Below are 21,046 nucleotides of genomic sequence, written 5' to 3'. Positions count from 1 at the left end.
CCTCTGCTTCTTGTCCTCTGAAGCACATATGCCTTACAGACCTCTTCTTCTTGTCCTCGGAAGCACATATACCTCACAGACCTCTTCTTCTAGTCCTTGGAAGCACATATTCCTCACAGACCTCTTCTTGTCCTCGGAAGTACATATGCCTCACAGACCTTCTTCTTGTCCTCGGAAGCTTCCCCCCCTCCCTATGAGGAGTATTTATGGCTGACATGGCCTCAGACCCCAATGATGTGCGATCCCCTGTGTCACCGTATGTTGTGGTTTTGCGGAGATGTGACACGCAGTTAAATACAGACAGCGGTGGTCTCATCTCTCCCCCTGTATCCAGATCCATTCCCCCTGTACAGGAAGCATTTCAAGTAGTTAGGCAAGGTTAATGGAGTGGAACTACTGCTCCCAGCATGCACTTACAGCCTCGTTGTCCCCCGATTATGCGTACATCCCTGATTGGTGTCATTGTATGTCACATTCTAGAAATCTTTACTTATGGGAACGCGGATTGCAGCGTACACATAGGTATGTGGGATCGACCCTGTCAGCAGCGCGGGCGAGTCACAACACGCGGGTAACAGGAGCATCTGCGGAGGGAGGGGTACTACTCGATTAAGGGGGGCACAAAACTGCAGGATACATTCAGCCATGTCATGCTGGACAGATGGTAAAAAAATACATAGTATGAGTCTCTTATGCTCCAGTCACAGCCAAAGCTGCAGCCACTGGTCCTCCAGCAGCTCCCTGGCCTCGTATTGGGTAGTACACATCTCCAATATCGCAGCATGGCGACTATACAGTCATCCGCTACTGCAAAACTACAGCAGCTATAGACCTACAGGTGTAATTACTGTCTATACGATTTCCTGCCTCCATAGGTGTCTGGGTATCCCGTCACCCACAGAATCCCCTCTATGGCTGGAAACATTTACCCCGGCCAGGCCACAGTGTTAGACCATCACGATTCCTGGAACCATCGGACGCAAGATGTTAACATGTGGCAGGCGAATATGGAGGTGAGCGACCGTGTATGGCAAAAAAGAACATCGGTCAAATTAGTAGTTTAGTGTATTGTACAGTATTGTAATGGCTGTTAATGTAAACAGGATTCGGGACCCTTGGACATGAGATGTTTGGGGCAGGTCCTACCTACACATTTAATGGAGGAACATCTAATAAGACAACAGCAGGAGATGGAAGAAGACCAGCGCTGGCTGGAGAAAGAAGAGCGATTCCTGGTAATTAGAAATACTGTTCACTGTACACAACTGTAATACTGTCCCGTGTACAAGAGTATAACTGCTATAATACTGCCCCTATGTACAAGAATATAACTACTATAATACCGCTCCCTATATACAAGAATATAACTACTATAATACTGCTCCTATGTACAAGAATATAACTACTATAATACTGCCCCTATGTACAAGAATATAGCTACTATAATACTGCCCCTATGTACAAGAATATAACTACTATAATACTGCCCCTATGTACAAGAATATAACTACTATAATACTGCCTCTATGTACAAGAATATAACTACTATAATAGTGCTCCTATGTACAAGACTATAACTACTATAATACTGCCTCCTATGTACAAGAATACAGCTACTATAATACTGTCCCTGTGTACAAGAATATAACTACTATAATACTGCCCCTATATACAAGAATATAACTACTATAATACTGTCCCTATGTACAAGAATATAACTACTATAATACTGTCCCTATGTACAAGAATATAACTACTATGATACTGTCCCTATGTACAAGAATATAACTGCTATAATACTGCTCCCTATGTACAAGAATATAACTACTATAATACTGCCCCTATATACAAGAATATAACTACTATAATACTGTCCCTATGTACAAGAATATAACTACTATAATACTGCCCCTATATACAAGAATATAACTACTATAATACTGCCCCTATGTACAAGAATATACTGTACCTGCTATAGTATTCAAGTTGTGCAATAGTTAGGTGACCATGTGCTCTTCCTACATAGTTTGTGTTACACCACATTTTTCTTAGAGGATGTATTGACATTTTTGCATCCAGTGTTTGTGCAATCTCTTGAGCCGGACATGCACTTTTTTTTTTTTTAAATAACTTGTGATCTCTTGTGTAAGGTCGTCCATCTCAGATGCAGGGCAGGCAGACCAGGCAGTTGCCTAGGGCCCCACGCTACTCCAGTTGCCCCGGGCCCCACGCTCCTCCAGTTGCCCCCAGCCAGTGGTGTGCCTCTAATAGTGGCACACCATGCAGACGCGATGGGACCCCTGAGTAAGAGGGGCCAGGCGCTGCCCTCCCCCCACCCGCATTGCTTATTCAACTGATACAGTTGAAAGCAGTGATGGAGGAGAGAGCATCAGATGCTTTGTACTGTGTGTGGGGGGTGGCTGCATTATACTGTGTGTGGAAAGGGGGTTGCATTTTACTGTGTGTGGGGCTACAGTATACTGTATGTTTGTTGGGGCTGCATTAAACTGTGTGTGTGATGAGCTGCATTATACTGTGTGGGGAAGGATACATTCCTTGAGGAAGCGGCGCTTTCTAGCCGCGAAACGCGCGTCGGGGCGTTTTCTCTTGTCCGGTGGGACCCCCTCCTGTGCCCTCCATTGGTAAGCCTACCCTTCAGCTCTGTCTTGCCATTATTATCTACATAGCTTGTTACTTGGTCACCCTGTTATATTAGCTGAGGGATATTTGGGTTTACTCATCATGTGATGAGATGTGGGGGTTTTTCTCTTGTTTTCCCTCTGGTATTCATTGAGTATCTGTATGGGGGTTACGGGGGGGTGGTCCCCTTTCCTGTGCTTGTTTGGGCACACCTCCTATTGGACTGTATTACTGTTTTTTAGCTATTTTTTGTACCAATAAAGACATTTGTTTATTACAAAATATTCTTACTTCATGCTCCTTTTGTTCTCCGATTTATACATTACACTGTGTGGGTGGGGACCTGGATTAAACTGTGTGTGGGTGGGTCTGCATTATACTGTGTGTATGTGTGGGGGACTGCATTATACTGTGTTTATGAGGGGCTGCATTATACTATGTGTGGGGGGCTGCACTGTACTATATGTGGGGGCTGCATTATGCTGTGTGTGTGTAGGGGGCTGCTTTATACTGTGTATGTGTGGGGGGCTGCATTATACTATGTGTAGGGGGCTGCATTGTACTATGTGGGGGTGCTGCATTATGCTGTGTGTATGTGTGGGGGTGCTGCATTATACTGTGTATCAGGGCTGCATTATACTCTGAAGGGGTTGCATTATGTTTTGAGGGGGCCCCATTGTACTCTGAGGGAGCTGCATTATACTGTGTGGGGGGGCTCCATTATACTGTGTGGGGCTGCATTATACTCTGAGGGGGAGCTGCATTATACTATGGGGGCTACATTATACTGTGAGGGGGGCTGCATTGTACTATGTGTGGGGGCTGCAGTATATTGCTTGTGTGTGGGGGTGCTCCATTATACTGTGTTGGGGGTGCTGCATTATACTGTGTGGGGGGCTGCATTATACTGTGTGTCTGGCTGCATTATACTCTGAGGGGAAGCTGCATTATACTCTGTGGGGGGCTACAGTATACTTTATCAAGGGCCATGGGGAGAGCATTATTCTATATGTACTGTATGAGACCTGCGTTATACTGTATCGAGGACTATCTGTACCTATCATTCTTCCTGAGTAAAGAGGCCGGGAAACAAGCGTCAAACGCCTTCATTATTGTCGATCACGCTAGTTTATCGGCCTAAACTCAGTGAATGGAAATACAACAGAAATGCTTGTGTGTGATGGTGTAATATGTGAGCATTTGGGGCCCCACTTTAAACTTTTGCCCAGTGCCCCACTTTATCTAAACCTGGCCCTGCTCACATGATTCCTTGCTGCTGCAGACACTGATGAGCCGTTCATTCATAATCGGGGCAGAATTCACTGATAAACTTTCTGCTCCTCTCACCCTTATGGGGTCAGCTATCTGGGACCCCACCGTTTACCAAGTCGGGTCGGAGACACGTACTTGATATGCCTGGTTCTCCCCAGGAGGCGACCCCCTGTAAGAAGGAAAGTTGTTGACAGGTTGTGTCTCTTTAAATGGCAGCCATTCCTGGGCAGTCGTAGCGACGCTGCAGCGCATCTTGCATACCGTGACGCCCACGTGACTTATTTTCCCAGGGCTTGGGGTTGGCACAGTTCACCTGCCTGGCACCACCTCATCCTCGTGACTCACGTCTCGGGAAGCGTGCATCACCCCGACGTGTGCCCGTTCTCCGGGGCGCCGGTGATTACTTCTGATCTGCGGCACCGCTGCTTCTCTCCCCGCTCTTCCTGTGTCGCACACTCCCTCCGCAGCTTGTGCAATGCTAAAGCCATCCAGTAATCGGCTTCACTTCCAGTCCTGCGGCTGCAGCCAAGACGAGCGCACATCAGCCGTCCTCCGCAGGAGACTGGACTTCATGCTGCAGCCCGGCTGCTGTTTGTTTTCCAGCACCGCGCCTCCGCTCACCATGCAGGTCTTCACGTGTTGTGTGGCCAGAACGGTACGGGTTAATGCCAGCTCCTTTTTTTTTTTTTTGCATTTCTTTTAAGGAAACTCTTTAGAATACCTTCTCACTTTTTTTTTTTCTCGTGCAACTTTTAAATTCACATTTTTTTTATTTATCCCTATATTATATTTATGTATTTTATTTTTTCTTAGAAGCCTGACGTCCGGCTTTCCCGCGGCAGCATAGACCACGTAGACGGCAGCAGCATTCAGTGTCCGGTAAGTGGCCGCTTCTTCATTCAGTGTTTGACATTTTTCTTGTTGTTGCAGCTGTTTAATACAATGGAGAGCACAGGGTTAACGAGGGAAGGGGTTAATGGGGGCTCCGCAGGTTGTAACTTGAAGCGGGGTCCTCGTCCATTCTTGTGTAATTAAAGGGTTAATTATGGCATCGTGTTTTTTTTTTTTTTTTTTTGCCTCAGGTCTTGCGAAAAAAGTTAACGATTGCATAGGAAAAAGTTTTGCAACTTTTCAATACTTTGTGTTACTTTTTTTTTTCTTCGAGATCTCTGCTGGCTGTCAGCGCTAATAATCTTATTTATAATCCAGGGCTGAAAAATAAAATAAAATAAAAAAAAACATGAAATTCGCTGGTTTGTTCCAATGATTCCCAGTCCAGGCAGTCTCGGAGTTCCTGGTACATTGTAGCAAACAGTCAGAACAGGAGAGCCATTTGCACTTTGTTGCATTGGGTTTGTGCCTGGTTTTACCTTTTTTGCATGAAAATCGGTGTTTCCATTCGTTCGGTTATGGTTAAACGTTAACCCATGAAGTATATCCCAAGGTTTCAGAACTTTGGATCAGGCATATATCCCTGTGAGGCTTCAGACCGCGTCTTCGGGTCTGCTACATCAGCGCCCGTTTTGCACACCCAGGTGCACGGTGTCGGCGTTAGGTGGGGCTTGCACGGGTCGCTGTGCGGTTTCTGGGGTGGTGACTGTAGATTTCCTTTTTGCTGGAGGTGCGAGGTTCTTGTCTCCTCTGATATACGACCTTGTACTTGTGGCTTCGCAGATAACGCTCTGCGTTCTGACTTCTTCCTGAGACCGGGCAGTGAGGCTGAGCGCACACGGGGCCAGCGGCAGGACGGTTTGGCCAGTAGATTGTGCACGGTTTGGCCGTCTGCATTGAGCTGCAGTATGGGAGGCGAATCGTTAAATGCCGTTCTGGAGTCTGGGAAAGATAGGTGACCGCTCCTGTGTGGGAGCTGTAATGAAAGCCCATTTCATCCCATAGTTGGAGGGAGATGGTTGAATACATAATGAAGTAACATCGCCGCCGTTCTGGGTTGTGAGAAAGATGGGTAACAGATCTCACGTGGGACTTAGAGGGAAGACTCAGCTTTCCTAAAGTCCTAGTAAGTTTGCAGCAGCAATTTATGGTCTGCGGAGCTATAGTGCAAAGCCAACGTGCAGTTCAGGACTCCAGGAAAGCTGGGTGACAAGTGTGGGAGTTAAAGTTGGCAGAGTACATCATTGGTGCCACAGGACGTTGTAGATGACTGAATCCGTAGGCGTTACACCCAGCTTTTCTGGTGTTCCGAACAGCATATGTGAAGCAGTATGAGTCGGGGGTGGTTGATGCAGACGTAGCCCACATCTTCATTATTAAGTCTGGAAAACATGGCGGACAGCTCCTATAGGGCTCTGTGATGGGGACCCATCTTGTCACCCAGCTTTCCCGGGGGCGGATATGTAGTATGTCTTTGAGTTTGTCCTTTCCCAGTTGTAGTGATGGCAATGTCCTTCTCTCCTGATCGGCGGATGCAGAGTGGTCTTTCTCTCCTGATCGGCAGTCGCAGAGGGGTCTTTGTCTCCTGATCAGCGGGCGCAGAGGGGTCTTTGTCTCCTGATTGGTGGATGCAGAGGAGTCTTTCTCTCCTGATTGACAGACGCAGAGGGGTCTTTTTCTTCCGTCTGGTGGGCGCAGAGGGTCTTTCTCTTCCATCTGACGGGCACTGAGGGGTCTTTCTCTTACGTTTGGTGGGCGCATAGGGTCTTTCTCTTCCGTCTGGTGGGCGCATAGGTTCTTTCTCTTCCATCTGGTGGGCACTGAGGGGATCTTTCTCTTACGTTTGGTGGGCGCATAGGGTCTTTTTCTTCCATCTGGCGGGCGCAGAGGGGTCTTTCTCTTCCGTTTGGTGGGCGCAGAGGGGTCTTTTCTTCCGTCTGGTGGGAGCAGAGGGGTCTTTCTCTTCCATCTGGCGGGCGCAGAGGGGTCTTTCTCTTCTGTCTGGGCGCAGAGGGGTCTTTCTCTCCTGATTGGTGGGCGCAGAGGGTCTTTCTCTTCCACCAGGCGGGCACTGAGGGGGTCTTTCTCTTCCGTCTGGTGGGCGCAGAGGAGGGGTCTTTCTCTTCCATCTGGTGGGCGCATAGGGTCTTTCTCTTCTCTCTGAGCGCAGAGGGGTCTTTCTCTTCCATCTGGTGGTCACAGAGAGGTCTCTTTTCTTCCGTCTGTCTGGGTGCAGAGGGGGACTTCTCTTCTGTCTGGGTGCAGAGGTCTTTCTCTTCCATCTGGTGGGCACAGAGGGGTCTCTTCCGTCCGGGTGCTGAGGGGTTTTTCTCTTCCGTCTGGTGGGTTCAGAGGGGTCTTACTCGTCTGGCGGGCGCAGAGGGGTCTTTCTTTTGTCTGGCGGGCGCAGAGGGGTCTCTTTCTCGTCTGGCGGGCACAGAGGGGTCTCTTTCTCTCGTCTGGCGGGCGCAGAGGGGTCCCTTTCTCACGTCTGGCGGGCGCAGAGGGGTCCCTTTCTCACGTCTGGCGGGTGCAGAGGGGTCTCTATCTTTTCTGGTGGTCGCAGAGGGGTTTTGTCTTGTGGGTGCATAGGGGTCTCTTTCATCTGGTGGGTGCAGAGGGGTCTCTTTCTCTTCTGGCGGGCGCAGAGAGGTCTCGTTTCTTTTCTGTTGGGTGCAGAGAGGTCTCTTTCTTGTGGGCGCAGAGGGGTCTCTTGTGGGCGCAGAGGGGTCTCTTTCTTGTGGGCGCAGAGGGGTCTCTTTCTTGTGGGCGCAGAGGGGTCTCTTTCTTGTGGGCGCAGAGGGGTCTCTTTTGTCTGGCGGGCGCAGAGGGGTCTCTTTTGTCTGGCGGGCGCAGAGGGGTCTCTTTTGTCTGGCGGGCGCAGAGGAGTTTCTTTTGTCTGGCAGGCGCAGAGGGGTCTCTTTTGTCTGGCGGGCACAGAGGGGTCTCTTTCTCTCGTCTAGCGGGTGCAGAGGGGTCTCTTTCTCTTTTCTGGTTGGGCGCAGAGGAGTCTCTTTCCTGTGGGCGCAGAGGGGTGTCTTGTGGGCGCAGAAGGGTCTCTTGTGGGCGCAGAGGGGTCTCTTATTTGTGGACGCAGAGGGGTCTTTCTTGTCTGGCGGGCGCAGAGGGGTCTCTTATCTGGTGGGTGCAGAGGGGTCTTTTTCTTGTCTGGTGGGCGCTGAGGGGTCTCTTTCTTGTCTGGTGGGCATAGACTGGTCTCTTTCTTGTCTGGTGGGCGCAGAGGGGTCTCTTTCTCTTTCTTGTCTGGTGGGCGCAGAGGGGTCTCTTTCTCTTGTCTGGTGGGCTCAGAGGGGTCTCTTTCTAGTCTGGTGGGCGCAGAGGGGTCTCTTTCTCTCTCTCGTCTGGTGGGCATAGAGGGGACTTTCTCCGCATGGTGAAGGGTAAATATTTAGCTCTGCTCTGGATTCCTGTCTCGTCCCATAAAATGGTCGCTCTCCCGGTCCTCGGGGTGAGGAGTGGGCAGAATTCCTGTGGTTGGAAGCCCATGAAAGGATCGCTGGCGTAATCCAAGGTTTAGATAAGAGGACGGCAGCAGAATTCCTCTCCCCATCCTCCTCCTCGTCTTCTCCTTCCCATCTCAGAGCCGCGATCCTGTCACTGCTGTGGCCAAAACAACATTTCTCCTGGATTGCACTCCATACTTCACAGGGTGAAAAATGGGCCCGAGACGGGAAATCGGCAGTGGGGGGGAAGAGGCAGCTGGGGACACATCCACGTCTCCACTTTGTGCTGTCTAATTGCTTCAGAAACGGCAGGGAAAAAAAATGCAGTTTTGTGTATGCAGCTCCTACGGAGATGGGATACCCGACTACAAAGGACAATCGATTCTGCAGTCATATTCCACCTTCTGTCTCCTGCTCTTATCACCTGGCATTCAGCTGGTTAAGAAAACTGAAGTGACTAAAAATGCCTCATAAAGATGAGCAACTTTTTTAGCCCAAATTATTTTCCATATTAGTCATCTTCTCTTACTAAACTTTCTTCTTTCCCAATATATCCTGAATTCTGCTGCCAGGATAATTGGATCCTATTTCTGTCCAGCCGCTACACCGATGCCTCCACCATGTGCCAGTGATTGCACTGGTTGCACATCCGCTACAGAGTACTGTATAAGCTCTGTGCTGCACTGCCCTACATCTCCTATCATAATACCAGTCCTCTCCAGTGCTGCATTTCCCTACAACTACTCCTCTATGGCTACGTTCACATTTGCGTTGTGCGGTGCTGCGTCGGCGACGCAACGCAAACCAAAACGCATGCAAAACGCATTGTTTTGTGACGCATGCGTCCTTTTTTGGCATGATTTTGGACGCAAAAAAAATGCAACTTGCTGCATCCTCTGCGCTCTGACGCGTGCGCCAAAAAAGACACAGGCGTCACAAAACGCAATGCAACGCATGTCCATGCGCCCCCATGTTAAATATAGGGGCGCATGACGCATGCGTCGCTGCGGCTGCGCCCAACGCAGCCCGGCAGAACGCAAATGTGAACATAGCCTATCTCTGTCTACCACCTTACTCCTCCTCTCCACAGTGCTGCACTGCCCTACAGCTACTCACTCATTTCTATCTATCACCATACCGGTCCTCTCCACAGTTCTGCACCGCCCTACAACTACTCTCTTATCTCTGTCTACCACCTTACTCCTCCTCTCCACAGTGCTGCACCACTCTGCATCTTCTCATCTGTGTACCACCTTACTCCTCTCCACAGTGTTGTACCACCCTACATCTCCGCTTATATGCTTATATAACTGACGACCAGATGGCGTACTTGAGCACTTTATTTTATCAGCAGCGCATTAAGTGATACTTCACCCAGATTTGTTTTTGCCACTCTACTCGTTCTCTCCACACTGCTGCACCACCCTACATCTCCTCATCTGTCTACCACCCTACCTGTCCTCTCCACAGTGCTGCACTGCCCTACCTGTCCTCTCCACAGTGCTGCACCACCCTACATCTCCTCATCATCTCTGCCACCCTACCTGTCCTCTCCACAGTGCTGCACCACCCTACCTGTCCTCTCCACAGTGCTGCACCACCCTACCTGTCCTCTCCACAATGCTGCACCACCCTACCCGTCCTCTCCACAGTGCTGCACCGCCCTACATCTCCTCATCTGTTTACCACCCTACCTGTCCTCTCCACAGTGCTGCACCGCCCTACATCTCCATATCTGTTTACCACCCTACCTGTCCTCTCCACAGTGCTGCACCACCCTACATCTCCTCATCTGTTTACCACCCTACCTGTCCTCTCCACAGTGCTGCACCACCCTACATCTCCTCATCTGTCTTCCACCCTACCTGTCCTCTCCACAGTGCTGCACCACCCTACATCTCTTCATCTGTTTACCACCCTACCTGTCCTCTCCACAGTGCTGCACCACCCTACATCTCTTCATCTGTTTACCACCCTACCTGTCCTCTCCACAGTGCTGCACCACCCTACATTTCTGCTTCATCTGTCTACCACCCTACCTGTCCTTTCCACAGTTCTGCACCGCCTTTACATCTCATCTGTCTACCACCCTACCTGTCCTCTCCACAGTGCTGCACCGCTTTTACATCTCATCTGTCTACCACTCTACTCCTCTCCACAGTGCTGCAACGCCCTACATCTCCTCATCATCTATGTCTGCCACCCTACCTGTCCTCTCCACAGTCCTGGACCGCCCTACATCTTCTCATCTGTTTACCACCCTACCTGTCCTCTCCACAGTGCTGCACCGCCCTACATCTCCTCATCTGTTTACCACCCTACCTGTCCTCTCCACAGTGCTGCACCACCCTACATCTCCTCATCTGTTTACCACCCTACCTGTCCTCTCCACAGTGCTGCACCACCCTACCTGTCCTCTCCATAGTGCTGCACCGCCCTACATCTCCTCATCATCTCGGTCTACCACCCTACCTGTCCTCTCCACAGTGCTGCACCACCCTACCTGTCCTCTCCACAGTGCTGCACCACCCTACCTGTCCTCTCCACAGTGCTGCACCACCCTACATCTCCTCATCTGTTTACCACCCTACCTGTCCTCTCCACAGTGCTGCACCACCCTACATTTCTGCTTCATCTGTCTACCACCCTACCTGTCCTTTCCACAGTTCTGCACCGCCTTTACATCTCATCTGTCTACCACCCTACCTGTCCTCTCCACAGTGCTGCACCGCTTTTACATCTCATCTGTCTACCACTCTACTCCTCTCCACAGTGCTGCAACGCCCTACATCTCCTCATCATCTATGTCTGCCACCCTACCTGTCCTCTCCACAGTGCTGGACCGCCCTACATCTCCTCATCTGTCTACCACCCTACCTGTCCTTTCCACAGTTCTGCACCGCCTTTACATCTCCTCATCTGTCTACCACCCTACCTGTCCTTTCCACAGTTCTGCACCGCCTTTACATCTCCTCATCTGTCTACCACCCTACCTGTCCTCTCCACAGTGCTGCACCGCTTTTACATCTCCTCATCTGTCTACCACCCTACCTGTCCTCTCCACAGTGCTGCACCGCTTTTACATCTCCTCATCTGTCTACCACCCTACCTGTCCTCTCCACAGTGCTGCAACGCCCTACATCTCCTCATCATCTATGTCTGCCACCCTACCTGTCCTCTCCACAGTGCTGCACCGCCCTACATCTCATCTGTTTACCACCCTACCTGTCCTCTCCACAGTGCTGCACCGCCCTACATCTCCTCATCTGTTTACCACCCTACCTGTCCTCTCCACAGTGCTGCACCACCCTACCTGTCCTCTCCATAGTGCTGCACCGCCCTGCATCTCCTCATCATCTCGGTCTACCACCCTACCTGTCCTCTCCACAGTGCTGCACCACCCTACCTGTCCTCTCCACAGTGCTGCACCACCCTACCTGTCCTCTCCACAGTGCTGCACCACCCTACCCGTCCTCTCCACAGTGCTGCACCGCCCTACATCTCCTCATCTGTTTACCACCCTACCTGTCCTCTCCACAGTGCTGCACCGCCCTACATCTCCTCATCTGTTTACCACCCTACCTGTCCTCTCCACAGTGCTGCACCGCCCTACATCTCCTCATCTGTCTACCACCCTACCTGTCCTTTCCACAGTTCTGCACCGCCTTTACATCTCCTCATCTGTCTACCACCCTACCTGTCCTTTCCACAGTTCTGCACCGCTTTTACATCTCCTCATCTGTCTACCACCCTACCTGTCCTCTCCACAGTGCTGCACCGCTTTTACATCTCATCTGTCTACCACCCTACTCCTCTCCACAGTGCTGCAACGCCCTACATCTCCTCATCATCTATGTCTGCCACCCTACCTGTCCTCTCCACAGTCCTGGACCGCCCTACATCTTCTCATCTGTTTACCACCCTACCTGTCCTCTCCACAGTGCTGCACCGCCCTACATCTCCTCATCTGTTTACCACCCTACCTGTCCTCTCCACAGTGCTGCACCACCCTACATCTCCTCATCTGTTTACCACCCTACCTGTCCTCTCCACAGTGCTGCACCACCCTACCTGTCCTCTCCATAGTGCTGCACCGCCCTACATCTCCTCATCATCTCGGTCTACCACCCTACCTGTCCTCTCCACAGTGCTGCACCACCCTACCTGTCCTCTCCACAGTGCTGCACCACCCTACCTGTCCTCTCCACAGTGCTGCACCACCCTACCTGTCCTCTCCACAGTGCTGCACCACCCTACCCGTCCTCTCCACAGTGCTGCACCGGCCTACATCTCCTCATCTGTTTACCACCCTACCTGTCCTCTCCACAGTGCTGCACCGCCCTACATCTCCTCATCTGTTTACCACCCTACCTGTCCTCTCCACAGTGCTGCACCGCCCTACATCTCCTCATCTGTTTACCACCCTACCTGTCCTCTCCACAGTGCTGCACCGCCCTACATCTCCTCATCTGTTTACCACCCTACCTGTCCTCTCCACAGTGCTGCACCGCCCTACATCTCCTCATCTGTTTACCACCCTACCTGTCCTCTCCACAGTGCTGCACCGCCCTACATCTCCTCATCTGTTTACCACCCTACCTGTCCTCTCCACAGTGCTGCACCACCCTACATCTCCTCATCTGTTTAACACCCTACCTGTCCTCTCCACAGTGCTGCACCACCCTACCTGTCCTCTCCACAGTGCTGCCCGCCCTACATCTCCTCATCATCTCGGTCTATCACCCTACCTGTCCTCTTCACAGTGCTGCACCGCTCTACATCTCCTCTTCATCTTTGTCTACCACCCTACCTGTCCTCTCCACAGTGCTACACCACACTACATTTCATCGGTCTACCACCTTACCTGTCCTCTCCACACTGCTGGACCACTCTACATCTCCTCATCTGTCTACCACCCTACCCGTCCTCTACACAGTGCAGTACCACCCTACATCTCCTCATCTGTCTACCACCCTACCCGTCCTCTTCAAGTGCTGCACCACCCTACACCCTACCTGTCCTCTCCACAGTGCTGCACCGCCCTACATCTCATCTGTCTACCACCCTACCCGTCCTCTCCACAGGGCTGCACCACCGTACATCTCCTCGTCTGTCTACCATCCTACCCGTCCTCTCCACAGGGCTGCACCACTGTACATCTCCTCATCTGTCTACCACCCTACCTGTCCTCTCCACAGTGCTGCGCCGCCCTACATCTCCTCATCTGTCTACCACCCTACCCGTCCTCTCCACGGTGCTACACCGCCCTACATTTCTGCTTCATCTGTCTACCACCCTACCTGTCCTCTCCACAGTGCTGCACCGCCCTACATCTCCTCATCTGTCTACCACCCTACCCGTCCTCTCCACAGGGCTTCACCACCGTACATCTCCTCATCTGTCTACCATCCTACCCGTCCTCTCCACAGGGCTGCACCACTGTACATCTCCTCATCTGTCTACCATCCTACCCGTCCTCTCCACAGGGCTGCACCACTGTACATCTCCTCATCTGTCTACCATCCTACCCGTCCTCTCCACAGGGCTTCACCACCGTACATCTCCTCATCTGTCTACCATCCTACCCGTCCTCTCCACAGGGCTGCACCACTGTACATCTCCTCATCTGTCTACCACCCTACCTGTCCTCTCCACAGTGCTGCGCCGCCCTACATCTCCTCATCTGTCTACCACCCTACCCGTCCTCTCCACGGTGCTACACCGCCCTACATTTCTGCTTCATCTGTCTACCACCCTGCCTGTCCTCTCCACAGTTCTGCACCGCCCTACATCTCCTCATCTGTCTACCACCCTACCCGTCCTCTCCACGGTGCTACACCGCCCTACATTTCTGCTTCATCTGTCTACCACCTTGCCTGTCCTCTCCACAGTTCTGCACCGCCCTACATCTCTGCCTCATCTGTCTACCACCCTACCCGTCCACTCCACAGTGCTGCGCCGCCCTACATCTCCTCATCTGTCTACCACCCTACCGTCCACTCCACAGTGCTGCACTGCCCTACATCTCCTCATCTGTCTACCACCCTACCTGTCCTCTCCACAGTGCGGTACCACCCTACACCACCTCCACATCTGTGTACCATCTTTTTTGTTTCTGTTTTTTACCCTTTCCTGCCTCGGCCAGTTTTCATTTTCGTTTTTTCCTTCGTCCCAGAGCCATGACTTTTTTTTTTTCGTTTTCTGTCCACAGATACATGAGGGCTTTTTTGGCAGAGCGAGTTGTACTTTTGAATCTCGTCATTAATTTTAACACATCGTACTGGAAAGCTGATAAAATTTCAAGTGCCATGAAATTGCAGGGGGAAAGAACGCAATTCTGATTTTTTTTTTTTTTTGGGAATAGTTTTTATCGCATACATTAGCCGTAAAAATGACCTCGCAACATGATTCTCATCAGGACAGTACCCAACATGTCCAGTTTGTTTATTATTTTAGTTGAGGGAAAAAGAAAAATCAGGAATTTAAAAAATAATTTTTTTTAATCGTCTCTGTTTTCCAAGACTCTCAACAACTTAATTTTTCAGTCAATGCAGCTGTGTGATCGCTTATATTTTGTGGGGCGAGACATTTTTCTTGATGGCATTTGGGATAGATACGATGTTTTCATCGCTTAGTATTGAATTATTTTGTGGTGTTTACTTATCTGTAGGATGTCATCAGTATGATGAGTCCTGGACAACCCCTTTAAGGGTTTAAAATAAAGAATAACAAGTTTTTGAAACTTTGTTTCAGGGTTTGTTTGTTTTTGTTTTTTTAAACTTTTATGTTACCAATAAATCAGAACTTTCCAGCTTGGCGTCTTTAATTTTTTTTTGTTTTTTAAATTCCCAACAATCCCACGTTGTGTTGTAAGCCCCCGGAGGGGTATCGGAGGTTCTTTCTTTTTGATTTCCATTTCAAAGTCGTGAATGAAAAATAGTCCGCAGAAAACACACACAAAAAAAGAAAAGATTGTAGATATTTAGTCACATGATGAGAGATGAGGAATGTTCATGGGAACCTGGAATTTTGGCTTCTGTCTTCTACTATTTTGTCATCTGTTCTGATTTATACATAATTTACTTACATTTTCTGGATGTTTTTCTCGGAATGTCATTGTTTATCTTCAGGCTAGTTTTGGAATCTGTTCTCAAGTGTCTGATGCGTCGTCTGCGCATCGTCCGTATCACAAGCAGCTTGTGTGCTCAGAGGTGGTATACTGTGATGACGGGACAGTGAGCTTTCCAGAGAACAGAGGTCTGAGCTGCCGAGGGCAGAGGCGCCCGCTCCCAGGGGGCAGTGGCAGCGGCTCACGTGGGAACCTTTGTAGGGGAGAGGCGGCTGTTCTCGGGGGTCCTTTGTAGGGCAGAGTTGCCTGATCCCAGGGGGCTTGTGGAGGGCAAAGACACCTGTTTCCAGAACGCAGAGGCGCCCAGTCCCGGGGGGCCTTTGTAGGGCAGAGGCGCCCAGTCCCGTGGGGCCTTTGTAGGGCAGAGGCGCCCAGTCCTGGGGGGCCTTCGTAGGGCAGAGGCGTCCAGTCTCGTGGGGCCTTCATAGGGCAGAGGCGCCCAGTCCCGGGGGGCCTTTGTAGGGCAGAGGCGCCCAGACGCTGGGGGCCTTCGGAGGGCAGAGGCGCCCAGTCTCGGGGGGGGGGGGGGGCCTTCGGAGGGCAGAGGCGCCCAGTCCCGGGTGGCCTTCGGAGGGCAGAGGCGCCCAGTCCCGGGTGGCCTTCGGATGGCAGAGGCACCCAGTCCCGGGGAGCCTTCGTAGGGCAGAGGCGCCCAGTCCCGGGTGGCCTTCGTAGGGCAGAGGCGCCCAGTCCCGGGGAGCCTTCGTAGGGCAGAGGCGCCCAGTCCCGGGTGGCCATCGTAGGGCAGAGGCGCTCACTCCGTGTAGCAGAGTGGGCTCCGGGCTCTGCACTGTTTTTGCATCGATATTAGATGTGACCGTCTGGCAGTATTCAGTCCTGGCGTCCGGATTAGCGATCGCTCGTCACCTCCGGTTGATCTCTTCATGTGTCACTTCTTTGTTTTTCTTCCCGATGTGTCTCGGACCAGATGTAAATGGTTTTCTTGTCTTGCAGGCCGGCACCCAGCACATCTATCAGCCCGTTGGAAAGCCAGGTAAGCACACGAGGTGTGGGGTGGCATGTCTGATTACCCGGAGGGCCATCTGTGGGGCGGCATGTCTGGTTACCAGGAGGGCCGTCTGCCGGCCTGGCTACAACAATAGATAGGCAGTGCTGAAGAGCGCCCACACCTGCATCTGTTTCTGTAGATCTCCAGGTTTGGATTAAGATTCATTAGTGGACGTATGATCCCTGAACGGTGGGGGGGTGCTGTACCCACAGGAAAGGTCTCACTGCAAAATGGTGCCATAGAGTGGTTATTTCTCCCTGTTTTTACTGAACGTCTGTGTGAATCCTCGGATCTGTATTCATCTGTGACTTCACCTTCTATTCTTCTGTTTTCAGACCATTCGGCTCCACCAAAGAAGCCCCCTCGGCCGGGAGCGCCCAGTCACCTGAGTAATCTGGCCGGGCTGAACAGCGCAGGGGACAACTACAATGAGGGAGTGAAGGTAAGAAGACGAGCTCTCCGTGTCTGTGAGATGGCGACATGCCGCTGGGCTTCATCTGCTGTGCCCCCCCAACCGATAAGATAAACATGGGGTGAGCTGATGTTCTGTTGCTCGTTCTTCAGTGCACCATCACAATGCAGGGAGGAGGGGGATGCAGCTGCAGCTTCTCTCCCTGCGTCCGTGCCTCCTCCCTTCTCACAGTGGGAAATGTCCGGCTGTCCTACTTGTAGTCACACTGTTAGCTGCCAGCGGAGGGGTGAGGATGAGGCTGCAGCTCGGGGCCTCTGTTCTCACAAAAAATGGTTTCCTGTCCCAATTTATTGTGGAGAGGAGTTAGCTGATGGCTGCGACAATACAGGCGAGGCTGCAAGCAACCTGCAGTGCTGACATTTGGTGTAGGAACTGTGCGCCCACCCTGACACTTGGTACAGAATAATGACGCCGACTCCTGGGGTGCGGGATAAGGACACAAGTTTTGTGCTTCCTCACATCACATGTCGCTGCAGGTGAGCTGTTTTTTTTTTTTTTTTTCATCCTGCGTTTAAGGATGCCCGTTGTTTGAGATAAGGACACTGACGCTGACACCCAGGGGTGCGGGATAATGATGCTGACACCCAGGAGTGCGGGATAATGACGCTGACTCCCGGGGTGTGGGATAATGACGCTGACTCCCGGGGTGCGGGATAATGACGCTGACACCCGGGAGTGCGGGATAATGACGCTGACTCCCGGGGTGCGGGATAATGACGCTGACTCCCGGGGTGCGGGATAATGACGCTGACTCCCGGGGTGCGGGATAAGGACGCTGACTCCCGGGGTGCGGGATAAGGACGCTGACTCCCGGGGTGCGGGATAAGGACGCTGACTCCCGGGGTGCGGGATAAGGACGCTGACTCCCGGGGTGCGGGATAAGGACGCTGACTCCCGGGGTGCGGGATAAGGACGCTGACTCCCGGGGTGCGGGATAAGGACGCTGACTCCCGGGGTGCGGGATAAGGACGCTGACTCCCGGGGTGCGGGATAATGACGCTGAGTCCCGGGGTGCGGGATAATGACGCTGAGTCCCGGGGTGCGGGATAAGGACGCTGACTCCCGGGGTGCGGGATAAGGACGCTGACTCCCGGGGTGCGGGATAATGACGCTGACTCCCGGGGTGCGGGATAAGGACGCTGACTCCCGGGGTGCGGGATAAGGACGCTGACTCCCGGGGTGCGGGATAAGGACGCTGACTCCCGGGGTGCGGGATAATGACGCTGACTCCCGGGGTGCGGGATAAGGACGCTGACTCCCGGGGTGCGGGATGATGACGCTGACTCCCGGGGTGCGGGATAATGACGCTGACTCCCGGGGTGCGGGATAATGACGCTGACTCCCGGGGTGCGGTATAAGGACGCTGACTCCCGGGGTGCGGGATAATGACGCTGACTCCCGGGGTGCGGGATAATGACGCTGACTCCCGGGGTGCGGGATAATGACGCTGACTCCCGGGGTGCGGGATAATGACGCTGACTCCCGGGGTGCGGGATAATGACGCTGACTCCCGGGGTGCGGTATAAGGACGCTGACTCCCGGGGTGCGGGATAATGACGCTGACTCCCGGGGTGCGGGATAAGGACGCTGACATTTGGGGTTCGGTTGATCCACACTATGATTTTGGGGGCTCCTATAGCGCCCCCTGGCAGTGGTCTCTGTCGTGCAGTAGAGCAGCCCCAGGTTTTGCGTTGGACGTGGAGCCGGTGAGTTATTATTCTCGCTCCTCTCCATTTCTGGCGTATAAATCAGATCTGTAAACTCCGGAGACGTCAGTGATTTTCCATGGAAACTTCTCCGGCTCCTGGATTCCTTCAAAGGTTTTCCCGGTGACCACTCTGCGCGGTTGTTTATGAGCGGATCCTGTCCGGCCGGCAGCGGTGCCAGCTGTGTTGCGGAGGCTGGAGCACGTGTAGTGCTGCCATATGGTGCCTACGACGGGCACTGCCAGCACTCGGGCCACCTGGTGGTCTGTGTTTGATGTCAGGTGATGGAGGAATTTCAGCAACACTTCAGACAAGAATGGTTTCATTGCGCTGCACTTTGCTGATCCCGGGTCTGAATCTACAAATTTCTAGATTGGGGGCAATCATGGACCGCTGTCCTTTTTTTTTTTTTTTTTTTTTCCTTCCCTCTTGTGCATGGCTGCTTTCTTTCAGAACCAGTGCCACTCCTGACCACAGGTGGTGTGCGGTATTACAGCTCCTCTTCAGTAGACCTGAACTGTAGTACCAGAGACAACCTGCGGGCAGCGGGGGCGCTGGTCTTGAATTGTACCTGGTGACCTGACAATTCAGCAGTGAATGTACAGTAATTCTCCTATTTTGGATATTTATCACCTGTCAAATCTTTGGGACAACCTACATTTTGAGAAAATGGGGGTCCCTGATCCTTTTCCACATGGACAACTAATCCACTGGGGGGTACAGAAGCCTTTAGTGTTGCATGGCCTGTACTGCTGCATGTGCTGCGAGTATCAGGAGACCCTCCCCCGCGCTCCTTACCGGCCGGTCCCCCGCGCTCCTTACCGGCCGGTCCCCCGCGCTCCTTACCGGCCGGTCCCCCGCGCTCCTTACCGGCCAGTCCCCCGCTCTCCTTACCGGCCGGTCCCCCGCGCTGCTTACCGGCCGGTCCCCCGCGCTCCTTACCGGCCGGTCCCCCGCGCTGCTTACCGGCCGGTCCCCCGCGCTCCTTACCGGCCAGTCCCCCGCGCTCCTTACCGGCCGGTCCCCCGCGCTCCTTACCGGCCAGTCCCCCGCTCTCCTTACCGGCCGGTCCCCCGCGCTCCTTACCGGCCGGTCCCCCGCGCTGCTTACCGGCCGGTCCCCCGTGCTCCTTACCGGCCGGTCCCCCGCGCTGCTTACCGGCCGGTCCCCCGCGCTCCTTACCGGCCGGTCCCCCGTGCTCCTTACCGGCCGGTCCCCCGCGCTCCAGCTCTATTATCTGCATGGTTTCCTCTGCTGCATTTATTAATTTCCTCTTTTTGTTTTTTTTTTTTTCTCTCTGGTTAAATCTTTATTAACCCTCTGTCCCCCTTGCTCTGCTCGAACCTAGCCGTGGCGGGTAAGCACTGTGTGTTTGTGTCTTTGCATGGGGTGACGCTCAGATTTTGGCACTCTGGGGGTCACATGAGTCATTTGTATATTCTTCTTCACGGAATAATTTGGGGTCGGGAATTTCTGTAGAACACGGAAGGAAAATACAGTATTTTTCTAAAAGAAAACTTTTTTAAATTATTTTAAAAAAAAAATCTATTATTTGGGGGCACTTGGTCCCCGCCACGTCCTGGCGTCAGATGTGGTTAGTGACAACACGAAGATCTGACCGTTGCCCAAACCACAGGCCGCCCCGACTCTGAGCCCCAGTCAGCACCAGGACTTTCCACCTTCTCTGTTGTCTTTTGTTTCTACATGTTTGGGGTTTTATTGTTTTCGGGGTTAGTTTTGCATTTTTTTCCTCAATAGACCTAACGAATGTGAGGGAAAAAAAATGTGTCCACCTCATGTAATATAGTAAGGGTGGAACAGTGTGTGGTGATGGCTTTCTTCCTCTCTAGCAGACACTTGGCATTGTGCAGACAGGTCCTGATGTGTCTGCAGGGGCTCGCTGCTTAGTGTAGAGCCCCTCGCCGCCAAAAGTGGCATCCCATGGTGGTCAACTATTGTGAGTGTTCTTCATGGGGCCAGTCCACTATTTTTGGCCGTGAAGCTTCCCTCCAAATCTTTTAATGCATAGCGCCACCTAGTGGTCACTGATTGTTTGGAGGTGGTGTATTCATTTTTATACTTTTTTTTCCCCCCTAGTATAGTTTCCATTCTTATTTGTCGTCCTTTCTTTCCAGATTCAGCCGCAGGAAATCAGTCCTCCGCCAACTGCGAACCTGGACCGCACTAATGACAAAGTCTATGAAAACGTGACCGGTTTGGTGAAAGCTGTGATTGAAATGTCTAGTAGGATCCAGCCGGCACCTCCCGAGGAGTACGTCCCAATGGTGAAGGTGAGGCCATCTCCGACCGGCGCGCAGACCCCGGCGAACACGAGACGTAATAACGGTAGAATGTCTTCTGCTTCGCAGGGGGTCGGTTTAGCCTTGAGGACGTTATTAGCGACTGTTGACGAGACCATTCCTGTTCTTCCAGCCAGTACCCACCGAGAGGTGAGCGCGAGAC

General features: G+C 52.3%; 1 protein-coding gene across 19 annotated transcripts in view; it reads left to right on the top strand.

The window, feature by feature from the left end:
• PTK2 (protein tyrosine kinase 2) overlaps positions 1 to 21,046 on the top strand; it is a 194,079-nt gene that overhangs the window by 171,524 nt on the left and 1,509 nt on the right. For 18 of the 19 annotated variants that reach the window (XM_069731971.1, XM_069731968.1, XM_069731966.1 and 15 more), the window contains 7 exons: positions 876 to 1,013; positions 1,104 to 1,235; positions 4,726 to 4,791; positions 16,351 to 16,390; positions 16,741 to 16,847; positions 20,719 to 20,874; positions 20,953 to 21,033. In XM_069731971.1, the coding sequence (XP_069588072.1) occupies positions 876 to 1,013; positions 1,104 to 1,235; positions 4,726 to 4,791; positions 16,351 to 16,390; positions 16,741 to 16,847; positions 20,719 to 20,874; positions 20,953 to 21,033 (720 nt within the window). The remainder of the gene's footprint in view (positions 1 to 875; positions 1,014 to 1,103; positions 1,236 to 4,725; positions 4,792 to 16,350; positions 16,391 to 16,740; positions 16,848 to 20,718; positions 20,875 to 20,952; positions 21,034 to 21,046) is intronic. The other variant, XM_069731956.1, reaches the window with a different exon arrangement.

Source organism: Ranitomeya imitator, chromosome 6, assembly GCF_032444005.1.
Source record: "Ranitomeya imitator isolate aRanImi1 chromosome 6, aRanImi1.pri, whole genome shotgun sequence".
Classification (NCBI taxonomy): Eukaryota; Metazoa; Chordata; class Amphibia; order Anura; family Dendrobatidae; genus Ranitomeya; species Ranitomeya imitator.
The sequence above is the reverse complement of the archived record's forward strand: the minus strand, read 5'-3'. Positions and strand labels throughout refer to the sequence as shown.